At 33.4% G+C, this 15209-nt stretch overlaps 1 protein-coding gene across 2 annotated transcripts in view; it reads left to right on the forward strand.

Annotated features, from left to right (window-relative positions):
- Positions 1–2360: 2360 nt before the first annotated feature.
- dcma (decima) overlaps positions 2361–15209 on the forward strand; it is a 28552-nt gene continuing 15703 nt past the window's right edge. The window contains exon 1 of one of the 2 annotated variants that reach the window (XM_069061106.1): positions 2361–2515. In XM_069061106.1, the coding sequence (XP_068917207.1) occupies positions 2426–2515 (90 nt within the window). In that variant the 5' untranslated portion in view covers positions 2361–2425. Of the gene's footprint in view, positions 2516–14828; positions 14970–15209 lie in introns of those variants that run through there. The other variant, XM_069061107.1, reaches the window with a different exon arrangement.

Below are 15209 nucleotides of genomic sequence, written 5' to 3' on the forward strand. Positions count from 1 at the left end.
TAGATACACAACAAAGACGTTTTGAAGTCTCTAAATTCCTCTATTGTTTTAAAAAATTATAAAGAAAGCACTTAGGCATTTCTTGATGCGTGTCATATAACTCTCATCCTACTGAAGAGCCGAGTCGAGGAAAGATGCAGGAACGGTGCATAAATTACCGCAGCAAAAAGTATTAAAAATTATCTACCGAGACAGAAATTTATATTTCGACAACAATTCTTCTAAAATTAATATCGTATTCCTGATGTCATCAATCAAAAGCAATCAAGTAAGAATTTACAGGCCACTATCGAATTCAAAAAATTTTTCCTTGGATAATTTATCAACTTTTCATGTGCTTTTTCGTTGACTGAACGTTATCTGGATCGAAGGGATATTCAAATCAAGCGGCGGATTCAAGCGATTGTCCTTGCCAATTTGTCAAATTGATGCAGGGAAGTTGTGATCTTTTCGGACAAGTACCTTATTTCTATTTTCAAAAGTTTTTATATTCGGAGTATACAGGGTGTAATTGAAATGCGTGACCAAATTTTAACCACGAGCTACTGGCTTCATGTAGAACAAATTAAAAAAAAATTCTATGTCAAAAAATACAATGACATTTATTTTTTGAGATACAATTTTTTTTAATTGCTTTTAGTCTTCTACGTTGTCCCACAACCTCGTAGGCAAAATTTCGGCACATTTATAAAATACACCGTGTATATCATATTTTATAAAATATACCTCTAGGAAATATGCTTTAATAAAACAAGGAAACCGGTAAGATTTATATCACGACATCACATTATTTATTACATTAGAAAAGACACTCCGTGGAGTTAAAAATATCCAAAATAATCTATCTAGTTGCACCTAGAAAAAATCCGTTACTTCGTCTCCACATAATACAGAGTGAGTCGGGAGGAACGACCGAAACTCCAGAAGTGTATTTACACGTGAAAATAATGTTAAAAAAACTGATATGTTCTTATTCGATTTTCATTTGTTTTCAAGTTATAACGTAGGTATTTAATAACAAATAAACAAAATTTAAAACATTTACATTAGTGCTTTCCGAGTGTATTGTATTTTGTACACTTAATTTTTCAGCCATCAAATGTTTTTTAGCCTCAAACATGGCACGCTCTGATTACAAAATGTTAGGATGTGAAAACAAGCGAAAATTTGGATACAGGTAGAACGCTAGATAAAATTTTTAATTGCGCTATAACTTGATAACAAATGAAAATCGGATAAGGACATATGAGGTTTTTTAATATTATTTTCACGTGTGAATACACTCATGGAATTTCGGCCGTTTCTCCCGATTCACCCTGTATAAATTTTAGATTTTCAAGGTCATGAACCGAGAGACCCACTACCTCAAGATTAAATTCCCACAGGTTAGTAATACCAAAATAAAGAAAAGTGTGTGTTTATTCATATTTTGGAAATACCATATTCATAAAAAATATATACAGCCGCCTCAATTTTAAACTAGAGCAAATTATTTTTTTCACCTTACTTTCAGAACTTGGGGTGATTAAAAAGAAAAGAATTTTTTCATCAAAAGAACAAATTCAAATCCACACAAATTTGTTCTGATCTGAGTCAAACTTGTATTACAAAAATTTCAATACATGGTACCTACATAGCTTGCTTTACCTGAAAAGGGTCTATACAATTTAAGAGGTACGATTTTATTGCTTATTAATTTAGCTGATCATATAGAGAGATCTAAAACAAAATTTAAAAGTGTTGAAAATATTTTTTTTTTAATGGAACTAGATGACATTGCAAGTGTACATATCTCGATATGAAATAGGGTTAATGAAATAAATAATAATAATATGGGTAACGGTAAACGATGTGACCTGAATGTCGTGTCAGCGGATGTGCGGTAGGTCCGACCAACATCAATAATAACAACAATTAAAGATAGAGCAGTGGGAGTGCAAATAATAAATGTAAATAATTTGTTCGAGTTGAGGAGAAGAAGAATCGTATTGATGCAGTAGATTTTCAGTTAGGGACAAATGCAGGACAATCACAATGTCAATACGAATGTCATCTGAATGTGAATCGGTGAAAATTGGAGCAGACAGGGTCTTCCGACGGCACCGCAAACAAATGGTCCTCGAGCGGTGTTGATTGTGGTTTGAGTGGGTCAGGATCATGTCCAGGTTAAGAGTACGTGAAGACGCATAGGCAATCAGAAGATGGGTTCAGAACAGTAATTTGATTTGATAATAATGAATTACGATGATGCGCTTTGAGAGCTGACGAGTTTGCGAGTAACGAAGTAGCACGTGTTGATGATATAATCGATGGCGAGCTTGCGCGTCGCCGTCGTTTCCACTCAGTCGTGACGTGGGCGTCGGCCGTGGAAGCCGCCGTACAAGTGCATGGCTCGACCAGCCAGGAGCGTGGGCTCCCCGTGAGGATGGCCGGTCGCCGAAGTAGTTCCATCGGCTGTCGCTCGCTGATCGGCCGGCGGACCTCCGTCTACGTCACCTCTTACGATCCCGTCAAGGTAACTAGGAGAAGCTCTCGTGCTCTGCAGCCCTTAGCGCTTCGCCCTGCCGCCAATCCGACCCGATTCGACACACTCGAACATCTAGCCCCTACCGTTCTAGCCCAAATTCCGCAAAAAGCAGACCAGATCAAACTCGAATTCGCAAAGTTTTTCAAACTTTCGAATCGACCGTAAGTATGACCGACTGCACCGGATGCCGTCTACAACTGAACATGTTCTTCTTCGCCTCGACTTCGACCGACTGTAATAACTTTTTTAAAAAGCACTGACTTGCACGTCGCAAATCGACAGCGGTTGTTCAGAGGACTCTTAATCACTCACGCCACGTCGATCCGGAGGGACTCTCCAAAAGTTGACACACTTTCCCCGAGCGACCCGGAAAAATTGATATCAAACAACAAACCATTTACTAGAAAATACAACTTTTAATTCAATTATTAACGACGTGGATTCCGGCATGCTCCACAAACACACACACACACACAAACACACACGCAAAGAAAAGAGTGCATGCTTTTTCATAGTAAAACATTTTTGCCATGCTGAACGACGTCAGATGGAAATTTCTCAAAGTTTGGGCCTTTATTACACGAGAAACTTTTAGAGCGATTACAACTTTACCACTTTCAAATAGATTCTATGCGCTCAGCAGAACCAAATTAAATAAAACTGGATAATGCGAACTGGATGGAGTTGGACCAAAATAGGAACGCTCACCTTTAAACAGTTTCAACTATTTTAATTATGTTTAGGAATTTGTGAAACGTCACGACGACTTTGTCAACTAATATTCATACATATTTTAAATATCAACAACATTTAATCGAACATTGTCATGACAAGAACAAAATAAAACTAATAATAAAAATATGATCAATACGACATTTACAACGTCAACAATTACAAGTCCATCTACGTAATGGAACATTCAGCTTTTGAACTTTGTTGGTAATGTATTCAAGTCAAACAATAATTAGAAACAATAAAAACATTTATGACGATCCCCCATCAACGGTTAAATCTAATACTAATATATCGACAGGCAAAAAATATATCAGAAAAAAAACATTTATTTGTACGTTGCTTTAGATTTATTGCTTTTAAAATATAGGAAAACGTGACATCTTTGATCTGTTGAAAAGAATAAAAAAGTAGATGAACAGGATAAATATGACGACAGAAGTAATTACAAAGTATTTTTTGTAAGAGCATATTTTTTGTTCCTATCTCGAAGCTGTAAGAAATTATAAAAGTTTTTTTCGCTGGGCGTCCACAAAAGGGCAGTTTTTTTAAAAGTAATTAAAAAAACTAATAACGGGTCGAAGAAAATGTTACAAAGTGGATATTGGGTGCTTGTTCGTTAGATTCTGTAACCTCCCAATCTAAACACACACCCTTTTGGATGATAGCTCCAAAATGATCTCCCCCCTATGCTTTGGAGACTGACAAAGTTAAAGGTTCTCTGAAGTAGAGAAGTAAAGTTTTCGCCGAAATTTATGACTTCGATAAAAATTTTACAATAAAAACTTTGCTTTTGGCGTGTACAAATGGGGGATGCGTCGGGTAATGTAATAAAATCAATTTTATTTATCTGTAAATTCATAACAGCAAAGTAATAAATTTGGCAGGGGGAGAATAGTTTTTGAATTGAGAAATGGTGGATGCGCCGGGCGAATGCAATAAGCGTATTTATCGTGTCGTCGTTTCTTATCGTACATTTTGTCTTACATCTGCACCTCACGAATCCGGAGAGTGTGGCTTTTGTGCATTAGGAAATTTGGAGCGATGTGTCGAGAAAAAATTAAAACCCGAAAGTAATTTCGTTGCGGCTCGGGTGCAAATTTTATTAATCTTTTACAGAAATTTGCTCACCCTAAGCAAAATATTTTCATTACTTCTTTGAAGAGACAAAATTAAATAAAGTGCACGCACCATACGAGCAACCAACGTCACGCCTAAATTTTTTATTTTATTAAAAATGGTGGAGGTGCCGGGTAAACATTTACATTTTTGATGACTTTTCTACAAGTATCTGAGAAGGGATGAATAATTAATTAACTCGAATAGTGTGATGATGATTAATAGTCCTAAACAAAAATCGAGAGATAAGTGAGAGCGTGCAAAGCGACAACTTTATATTCAAATATGTTCGCAACTCGGCAAGTATATCTATTTTACGTCGCGCGGTATGCGGTTGAGATTGGAAAGTACGATGGTAAACAAATAAAGTCCTCTCATTTACGCCCTTACTTCCAACCCTAATTCAAAAAGTTTAATTAGCAACACGCATCGAAATTACATTACATCAAACGAAAAGACCTTTTAATGCTGAATGATGCCGCAAAAAGAAATTAATTTTATCGATTTGTTTCGAGGTTATTAAGCATCACAGTTCCATTACTTTGGGCGAAAAATCTTTTACAACTGTTTTCCACTAAAACTGCCTCTCCCAGTTGACTTACGAAAATAACGTTTTAATATTCAGAAAATAGTCGCGAAACTTTACCTCGTCGAGGTCAAAGCTTTCAAGCTTTTAAAGTTGTGAAAGTGAATCTTTAAAAATGACTATTACTTTATCTCAAACGTGAATTTGCAACGACTCTAACTCTAATGTTCATCCAGCAACAGTATCTAAATGGATCTAAAAGTTGAAGGACGACCTTGCTCCTTTGCGACTTTCTGTCCCGGACAAACAAATCAAGTGAATTTGGCGGACATTAAATCCTGGGAAGTTTTCTTGGAAAATAGACGAATTACTTTGAACGAAATTCTTGAAAGAAGATATATTAGTATCGATTTTGCTTATAATAGAGCCATAAAAGGCGTAATTTTGGACAAGTTCATGGAAGTTCATGTTACTCGCTCTGACAAAACTGGAACCAAGGACCGGAAATTTTCTACACCATAATTCATACCGTATACACAGCTTCATTACGGTTTTGTCAAGTTCATAATAAAAGAAAGGCCAAACTAAATAAGACTTGGTAATTTGCGTGCAATTTTACTAATTGCTTGAATAGGCAAAATCATCTCTAAATCACATTTTTCTAGCGAGCCTGTCTGCCTGAAAACATCCTTCGGTATAAATTCTCGTCCCGAGAGTAGCTTAGTAACGGTAGGTTGCAAGAAAGTACTTTATAAAATCGGAGTCAACTAACCGTTCAGGAACGGTGCCAGGTGATTTATTATGCACACCCTACTGTTTAACTAACGGGTGTGTTTGTTGACACTTTTTCGTACAAATTGATTATAGATTTTACCATATGTGTTTCGAAGACGATCTACAAATTTTTATCATCTGCAGATTCGAGATGTAGGTCGAGAAGTGTGAGATTTGTCGAAAGTCGTGAGCGTATCTTCATGAATTAGCGATAAGCCTTGCATAAAGCTCATAAGCAACCTATTCACCCCGAACCTACAGGTAATAGATTATAAAACATGTATTGCGAACCGACCAACGTACGTCGTGAAGCCTACAAAACCAACTAGGATGATAGATGTGTGCGAGCGCTCTGAACTTCGCCAACCCTATTATAACCACAGTCATAGGTACGAGTATAATGCTTTAGATGGTTGAATAATAGACAATAGACATTAGCAAACAATTACTCAACCCGTCGGTAACCAATAAAATTTTATCTGCTGCTCACAGTCTCTAACACAGTCATTCTACCTGTACCTGGAATGACATGTACATGCTTCTGTCACAATTTCAATTTTCATTGTTCCTTTTCAATCTATTCAAAATTCTTCTTTCGAACCACAAATTCTCATCTGAAGTGGGATTGTTCAAATTTGACCGATTGAAATTATTTAATTAGTGTAAAAAAAACAACGAACCGATCACGAGAAGATTCTGAAATACACTCACCGGCACAAAAAACGACTCATTATGATTTCTTTAATAAATGATTTTGAAATTATATTTGTGCCTATTTTTCTTTATTATAGTTAAATTGGGATATTTTCAATAATCGGGAGTGCTATGGTCACCATGGCAACCGAATTGTTTTGTTTAAATAAATAATTAGAAAATTTGCGTTACTTCCACGTTGTGTTTTTCTCGGTTGATTTACGTGTTAAAAGATTTAATGTGACAATACGAGATACTACTCGTAATTCAAATGCTGTTCAAATTTTGGCAATTTTTCATAACACATTTTTTTCTGAAAAATTATTTTTTTTTTTAATTAAAATTTTATTTGCTGTGTTTAATGTTTTGTGTGTCGGATATTATTTAGCAAAGAATAACTTAAATAACACTTATCAATACAACATGATATTAAAAACATTTTCTAAGGCAATGAATTACTTAATTATATCGGGCGTTCAAATGAAATCCTGGGCTGAGTAGGCGTTGGAAAAATTAAACCGTTTAGAACAGTGTAAAGTTTGAATTTCCTGCCGTGTGACACGAATGACATTTGTTTATGTTTAATCGGGACATAATTGAACATGTTTGTTTTCAGCAAAGGGTACCCTTAGATATTTGCTTCAAGAATAGGAATCGTTACGTTATTCTATTTTTGATGTAAAACATTGCAAAGAAAGAAAAAAAAAAGAAAAATCTTTTGGCTCTAAATTTTAGGTTAGCTGTCAACATGCTCCAATTAATCTACACTTTAAAAAAGCACAACAATTGAGGGTTTCCAATGCCTTCCCAGCCCAGGATTTCATTTGAACGCGCGATATTAATAAAATTCAAAGTGAGTCGTTTTTTGTGCCGGTCAGTGTAGTTATTTTCATATGAGTAACACTGTTAGATTACTTTTCAGGTATGAGGCCGAAATTTGAAGCACGAGGCGTTAGCCGAGCGATTAAAACCCCCCGAATGCCTGAAATGACGTTTTTCGTGTTCGTTCGGGCAAAGTCTTAAAAAACATTAATTAATTGTAAATTTTGATGTTATTTTTGATCAAGTTAGGTATATAACCGGGAAAGTTTATATATTTAGTTATATACCACTTTCCCGGTTATGTATCTCAGGAAACGAATATGAAAATAAATTTGATCAATCGGATCAATTATTACCAACTAGTTGCTTCAGGTCACGCATATCGAAGCAACATGTACAATATCGTTTCTAATTAGCTAGTTTGAAACGAATTGTTTTTTCTAAGTGTCTCGCTTATCGATTCTTGAACATAAATAAGCGAGAGGTATTTAATTCGCGCTTTTGTTTTCATGAATTTTCGTTCTGTATAAAAAATGGTAATAGTATCTTGGGGGAGATAATTACGAGAAACGGTGCCACTATGAGATCGCATAATAAGATAAAGAAGAGAGCGACCATCTATAAAATTACCATAATTGCATTCTTCTTTAATATATTCGTGTATCTAAATTATTAAACGTAATGGATATGTCGAAAAGAGGCACACACCAAGCTCTCGCATTAAATGTATCTGAAAGCTGCCCGTCTTACACATATCTTATCAATCCTTACAACCAGTTTTACGCACGGGGCAATAAAATTCGCTTATTTGTTGAGTCGCTGAAACGGATGATAATTATTTTCCGACTGACTAGCTCTTGTGGAAATAAAATGAAACCACTTACTGTATACAGTTGCAGACTTAAATAAAAAGATGTGGAATGAAAGAATGTTTCATCGAATTAAGGAGTCATATATCAAAATATGCTTATTCATATCAACAAAGAGAAACAAATTAAGTTATGACTAAAGCATTCAATTTATTACTTGTCATAAATTTGATATTCACATTTTTATGTTTATTCAAGGAAAAATTTAATAAAGCGGATGTGGACAATCCAGGACAATATCCGTCAGTGAATTTTAGATTTTAGTGTTTTCTCTTGACAAAAGCTTTGGCTCGTTTATTATTAAAATGTGGACTCATCAAAATGCAATTAAGCGTAATTGATAAATATAATAAAATTCTTCTAAGACAATTTCAATATTTTCTTCATTTCGGAATTACTGTTTCTCGAGATAATATCGAGGCTGAATAAAAGTACACGTTTGCGATTGTCCCCACGAAAATTATAACGATTAAAGTTTGTTTGTGTCATTTACTAAAACGATATTTAACCGACTATAGCTTTTATACCCTTATCTCATAAAATATTTAAATGATACAGCATGAAGTAATGAAATATGAAGGAATAACCTGTTCAATTTTCTCTGAACTAAAACGATTGTTAAATTGGAAAGCAAATTTATCTGCTGTGTTCAATACGCATTAACCGATAATGATTATCTCTTCGGTGACTCGGTCTCTTTCAATAAGTCTTTATACATGGTTTTTATTCGAATCAATAATAAAAGTAAATTAGCTGTGGAGAAGGAGCCCGAATAGAAAATGCAATTACTCCGAGATTATTTGATTGTTTTTTTCAAATCTAAGCTTATAGACATTTTTTGATTAGGCTCAGGTATTTTTCCATGATCCGAAGAATTTCTTATTAAATCGTGAAGCAAAACTTATAAACGAATTCCAATATTGTGAGCATCGCAGTTCTTTTAAGACAGGTTACCTTTTTGCTACACCTATGATATTGCTTTTTGCAATTTAATAATAACTGTTCACTATTGTAAAATGTACAATGACAGAGAAATTATTATTATGAATTCAATTTTTATACATTTCGTTAATTAAAAAAGTTCCCTACTTTCTCTAATATTATTAAATAATAACATCGTTGCCACTGTCATTCTTATTGTTCAGCTGTCGACTGTCTAAATAAAAATCTGATCAAGAGTGCTCCTGAAAATTCTACGAACGCACGTCCAGCATAATATGTCACATTTAGCTAAGCGACAAACCACTCAATATTGTGTCTCCTTTCAGCCGAATAAACTATTTTGTAATACTTGGATATCAGTGAGTTTTGAACGAAGACTTTTTTAATAAAAACAGAGTACAAAATGAAAAAAGCCAGTTGCACAAATTGGAGGTGAAATTTGACAACACTGACAGCTACAAGGTTTCATAAGCTACAGCATACAAAAAATAAACAAAATTTATGAAAAGCACTCTAGATCAGATTTTTATTTAGACGCTCGATATAAAACGCTCAGTTGCTCAGTTGATAGAATCCATTGCACAATAGTTGTTATAATTTTAAATTAATTTGCGTTGATAAATAATCAAATGCGTGTGTCAGTTTAGTTGAGCATGAAGTCATTATTAAATCGATAAGGCATCAAAATGAAAATACAATAAAATGATCACAAATAAAAAGATCACTTGACTTTTCGTGTTTGAAGAACGTTGCAATAGTTATGATTTCGTATAAGGTCAAAGTAAAATAAGCGTCCTTAGACGACTAATTTTACGTTGGTACCACAAGAAAATTTAATGCACAGGATAAAATATGAGTTGTGTTTAATCGCGGCGTTAAATATTACAACTTTATTATATTTACATTGCATCAAACCAAAATGTTGTCTCTTGCCTTGTGTTAACCCCAAATAATGTTTAACATAACGTATGTAGTTTATTGATCGGGTGGAAAAACTTCAACTTCGTTGTTTTTCATAATTTAATAAAGTAAACATTGATTTATAAATCAACAACACAAAAATAAAAGGGTGTGAATTTTAGTTTATTACATTTAATACAATTAATTTTTGTGTGTCCACTCTGTATACTGCTGGAGCCTAAATCGTATTCGAATCCACATTATGACATTAAAATGTTTTCAAAGATGGCGTTGTTTGACTGTTTATTTTTCTTATTGTTTACTCCTCCATATTTTTGTGTACAAAACTTGATAAAAATTTCATTTAACTTTGTATATTGTGCATTGTGAAACTCACTAATTAAAGTTAAATTAAGCTTCTCATCCCATTTTATTTTGTTTTTTATTTGCACTACCTGTTTTCATGAATTTAATTATCATTTAAAAGAGTTTTTAATTTGTGTGTAATATTACTTTTTATTCTTTTTCATAAAACAGTAAACAAAAGTAATACTCTAAAGACGACGGCACTTACATCTTTGGCCTTTAAATTTAGACATTTTTAATGCGAAAAGCTTCTGAATAAACCAAACCGTCTTCGATGGTGAACACGACAATATAAAACTTTGTGTACTGTTAATCGGACATTTTCAATCACTTTTCAATATAGTTTTTTATATTAGGGGAAAAATCGAGATAAAAGGCTACGAAGACCTTTGTTTCTGTTGCCACGAGGGTTTAATTTATAAGAAAGAAAAGAAAGCTTGTTTCATTCTTTCTTCCTGCGCCTGCAAAATTGTTGAGATATTGTTACGGTTTGTTCCGTTGGAAATTAACTAGTATAAATGAACTATGTTCTACGTAAAAATTTTACCTCCTGCGACCGTTGTTTCTACATTATTCATCCCTTTATCAGAACTGCTGAAATTGGAAAAAATCAGCCAGTTATTATTACAGATTCACGAAAATGTTTTCAATGTAGGAGAATTTTATTTAGTTTACGCAGATTTAACCAAAATCAACAGGTAAACGTTGATTCATTAGTACTTATATTTTTCTTCTTCTTAAAGGAACTGGAATATAGAAAAATCTGAGATTATTATTCTAACTGCAACACGAGAAAACGCGCTGTTTCTTTTGAAACACGATAAAAATGCTTGTTTAACATAATCAATCTTATTAGAAGTGTACGTCGATGTATTTTTCTTCATTATGTGGAATTAACTTTAAATTGCATTTAACTTGACTGAAGTTTTTACGAACTCACAACACCACGATTATAGAACATAAACTTTTTTTGTTTATATTTCAAATTATAAACTCTCAAGGCATATATTACATAGTTTTCTGTGGCGCTTTTAATAAGCATCGATGAAACAAATTTTTATCATTCTACTTCTGTTGCTGAGACAATGCTACCAAATTTTATACTGCTATAAAATATTTTTTATAGATTGACATTACAAAGTTAGCAAGGAGCTTGTAGGTGGCAGCCATTTTGCTCTTTCCTTTTACGTTTATATCTACGTAATTGTTTATTACCCATTTTACTTCACATGCTGTATGCACTTTCCAATTGTTTCAATAAGTTATCGGGAACTTGATTACGTTACATGAATGCATTTACAAAATATGATCAATTAATGTTATAATTATTTAGCTTTTGTAGTATAACTAGAACACTACTGACAATATATGTGCTACTGTAATAACAATCAATAATGTGTTTTACGCAACAATAGCAGTAAGCGGGTGAAGAGCGATGGATTTGCTTGTGGAAATGCACAAAAAGGTCGTTCTTGTGGAGGCCATTTGTGTTAGTGACGTTGTGGCGAAGGCAAGCCATCAATATCGCTAAATAACGTTATGTATTGCAGTTTTCCCGGTGGAATTGTATCGCAGTGAAGTTAAAATTTAACACACTGCTAACACAGCTGTTAAATTAATGTACTACAAGAGTATTGTCACAAATAAATTTTAGTTTCATTTGCTACTCGAGGATTTAGACACATCATTTTAAATTTACAAAAACATTACGACTACGAGAGACGAAACAGATATTTTTCACAATAATACAAGTAAAATATAAAGGACGTTCACGATTGTTTTAAACACCCAGCAGGCCAAGATAGGTTTTGTTAGATTGGCGTCAGGTTCTGTCATTTGACGTTCCGTTTTTAAATACTCGTCTTGTTTTTTTATTGTGACAAATCACAATACAGCCAACTAAAATGTCAAATTTTAATAGATAGTCCGAATTTGAAACAATCGTGAATGCTTAATAATGACTTTGACAGTGTCAGATTTTTCGTATCTTTGCTAACTCAGCTAATAAACGTCAAACAACTGTCGCTATGAAACAAATTTTAACGCAAAAATGGTTTTTACTAAGAACATAAAAGATTCATCTTTCTTTCGTAATGGTGTTTTCAATAATGAAGAATTGACATACAGCGCTGTTGCCTGTTTGGTCGAGTTTCGGTAAAAATTTCCAAATTTAAATTGAAACAGGTATATGCAACCAGAAATATTTCCGTGCATTCCAGACACCTTTCGACATACGGCCAAAATGTCAAAGCCGTCTTTGATCTAAATAATTGTTGATTGCACGGTATAATTCATTACGTATTCTGTGTTATTTTATCATGTCAAAAGTAACAATCGTTCAAAAAATCAAAACAAACGCAGATCGTCTTTTTAATTGGCGTGTTTTGATATTTCACTGTAATATAATCTGTTATTTAAAGGAAAAATCATCGTGTCGCATTAATAAAACCAGAAAGAAAGAAGTCATGCACGCCTGCTTGTTCGCAGAATAAATGACGTTTGACATCTACGGCTTGACAGCTGATAAAGCGGCCACACGGAAACAAAAGCAAACACTTAACACTTGACTTAATATAGGTTTTTTTGAACGGTAGATATTTCAAGGACAATGCTTATATCAATTAGAAAACATGTAGGAACTTGACAAACAACATTGTAACTTATTTATTTCAATTTAATATATTCGCACTATAAAAGGGTAATAAAATATATATTAAAACAACTGAAAATAATGCAAAATATACGATTTAGTTTAGAATTAAACGAAAATAGAAATATACCTATAAATGATTTAAGATAATATTTCATGTAAAAACATACTTTCAATGTTATTTTTCAAGATTTTTCGTTTTTTAGCGTATCATAAACATGGGAATTATATTGATCCTTATATTACAAGCAGAAAGTCATACCCACTCAGGTTTGGCCTGTATCATAAAAAAATACACATTTGTATCCGCAAACGAGGGCGTATTGTGAAGCAAAAATTTATCACTGAACTCAGTCTTCAATATGACATTATTTAAATATTGGGCGTAAATTTTTCTGGTTTGTGGGAAAAACAGATTGTTAAAAAAATATGCAAAGCTTGTGGCTTTTACAATTTTGCAAGCATTTACTTGAACTACGACTTAGTCAAATAATAAATTCTAATTTCAAGGGACAAAATTTCATTTGAGGAATTAAAAACATTGTAGATCATCGAAAACAATAAATTATTGGATTAAATAATTCTGATTTAGGTTCATTGTAAAATCATTAGTGTATACAACGTGTTTCATGTAAAAGCACGAGCCTGACGAACTCAAAATGCAACCCAATATTCAATTTTCATGAGTAACTAGGATTAATAAATCATATTTTGACAAAAAAGAGTTTGAATATCCATGAAGTTTTTTAGATTTCCCTTGTTCACACATTTTCTGAAAAGCTTCCCAGCAATTGTGTTAATTAGGGATGTCCAAAAGAGTAATTTATAATTTTTAATGAATCTAGTTCCCATTGTCAAATGTATTTTGTGTTGCATTTAGACTTCGTCAGGCTCGTACTCTTACGTGAAACACGTTGCATAGGTACCATCGGATAGCAAAAAAAACTGGTACGAGGTATTGCTTTAGACACTTCCAAAACTCAATCAAAAATGTCAGTTTTGGAAGTGTCTATAGTAACATACTGTACCAGTTTTTTTGCTATCCGATTGTACATTTTAAATTAAAACAAGCCGAAATGTACGCTAGTCCAAGTAACAATAACTATAGTAAAATAATTAACGTTTGATGCAATGAAAAAAAAAAAGACAAACAAAATCAAGGCAAAAAACTGTACTCAATAACTATTTTATTATCGTATCTTGTACATATTATTCTTGTAATTAGGATATTTTTTCCTGCAACAATATTGATGATGATGATGATGATGATTACTATTATTATTATGATTATTATTAAAACATCGTGCCTGTAATATAATTACATAATATTTAATAAAGTTTAACTTAGATAAACAATTAATGATAATCTAGTGTCGATGTTCTGTAAAAAGTATGTAAAAATTAGTGCTTTCAAAGGAATTATCATTACTTGAGAGAAATATCCGCAGTGTTAAATAAATCCGGCCTCGATGCTGTACCCTGGCTTTTTTATAATAATAATAATTGTCAATTTCGTAGAAAAATGTGGTGTTTAGAGCACATTCGTTGGGAATTAAGCTTTATATTGTACGATAAAAATAACAGCTGAGAATAGTGGTAAACCCGAATGTAGTAAATAAAAGGACAATAAAATACGGTAGAAATATATAATAATGAACATAAATATAAATATGGCTCGTGTGTAAGAATATGCTTTTTTAAGCGTCATAATCTCTGTTCCGGGTTAAAAGTGAGATTTATTTTAGCGTTGACGGCACCCGGAACGGCGGCGAATTTTCCTGCAATTAGCGTACTCCTTCGCGTTCGTGTGCAGTGGCGTTCCACGGTTGAACTCGGTTCAAGTTTTCGAGTGCGCGACAAAATGACTGTTATACATAACTTACTACACAGAGCTCAGTCTGACAAGGTGTATGAAACGTAACGCGAGTCGAGAGTTCGGGCCTCGGTTACGCCGCCACCGACTTTATCATGCCGTTTATTGAGTGTGACATTACTTGATCGAAATCAACCGGCATGTCTCATCACGAATCCGACAACAACCTCAATGTGGTGTGTTTTTCTTCTTGTCCAATTTTCCTTTCTACATGTCTTTTGTTTTTGCATGACTTACATTTCACACACGTTCGTTGCTGCGTTTTCCAACAAATCACACCGCATTTATGCGCTGCACGCACCCCACAATGCTAAATCTCAAATATTTATAATAAAATTTTACTAGACTCTCTCATTTGTATGAATCGGGGCGACTTTCTCAAACTAAAAACACTTTACCGCAAATCCTTTTATTTT

The sequence above is a fragment of the Tenebrio molitor genome, chromosome X, assembly GCF_963966145.1.
Source record: "Tenebrio molitor chromosome X, icTenMoli1.1, whole genome shotgun sequence".
Taxonomy (NCBI): domain Eukaryota; kingdom Metazoa; phylum Arthropoda; class Insecta; order Coleoptera; family Tenebrionidae; genus Tenebrio; species Tenebrio molitor.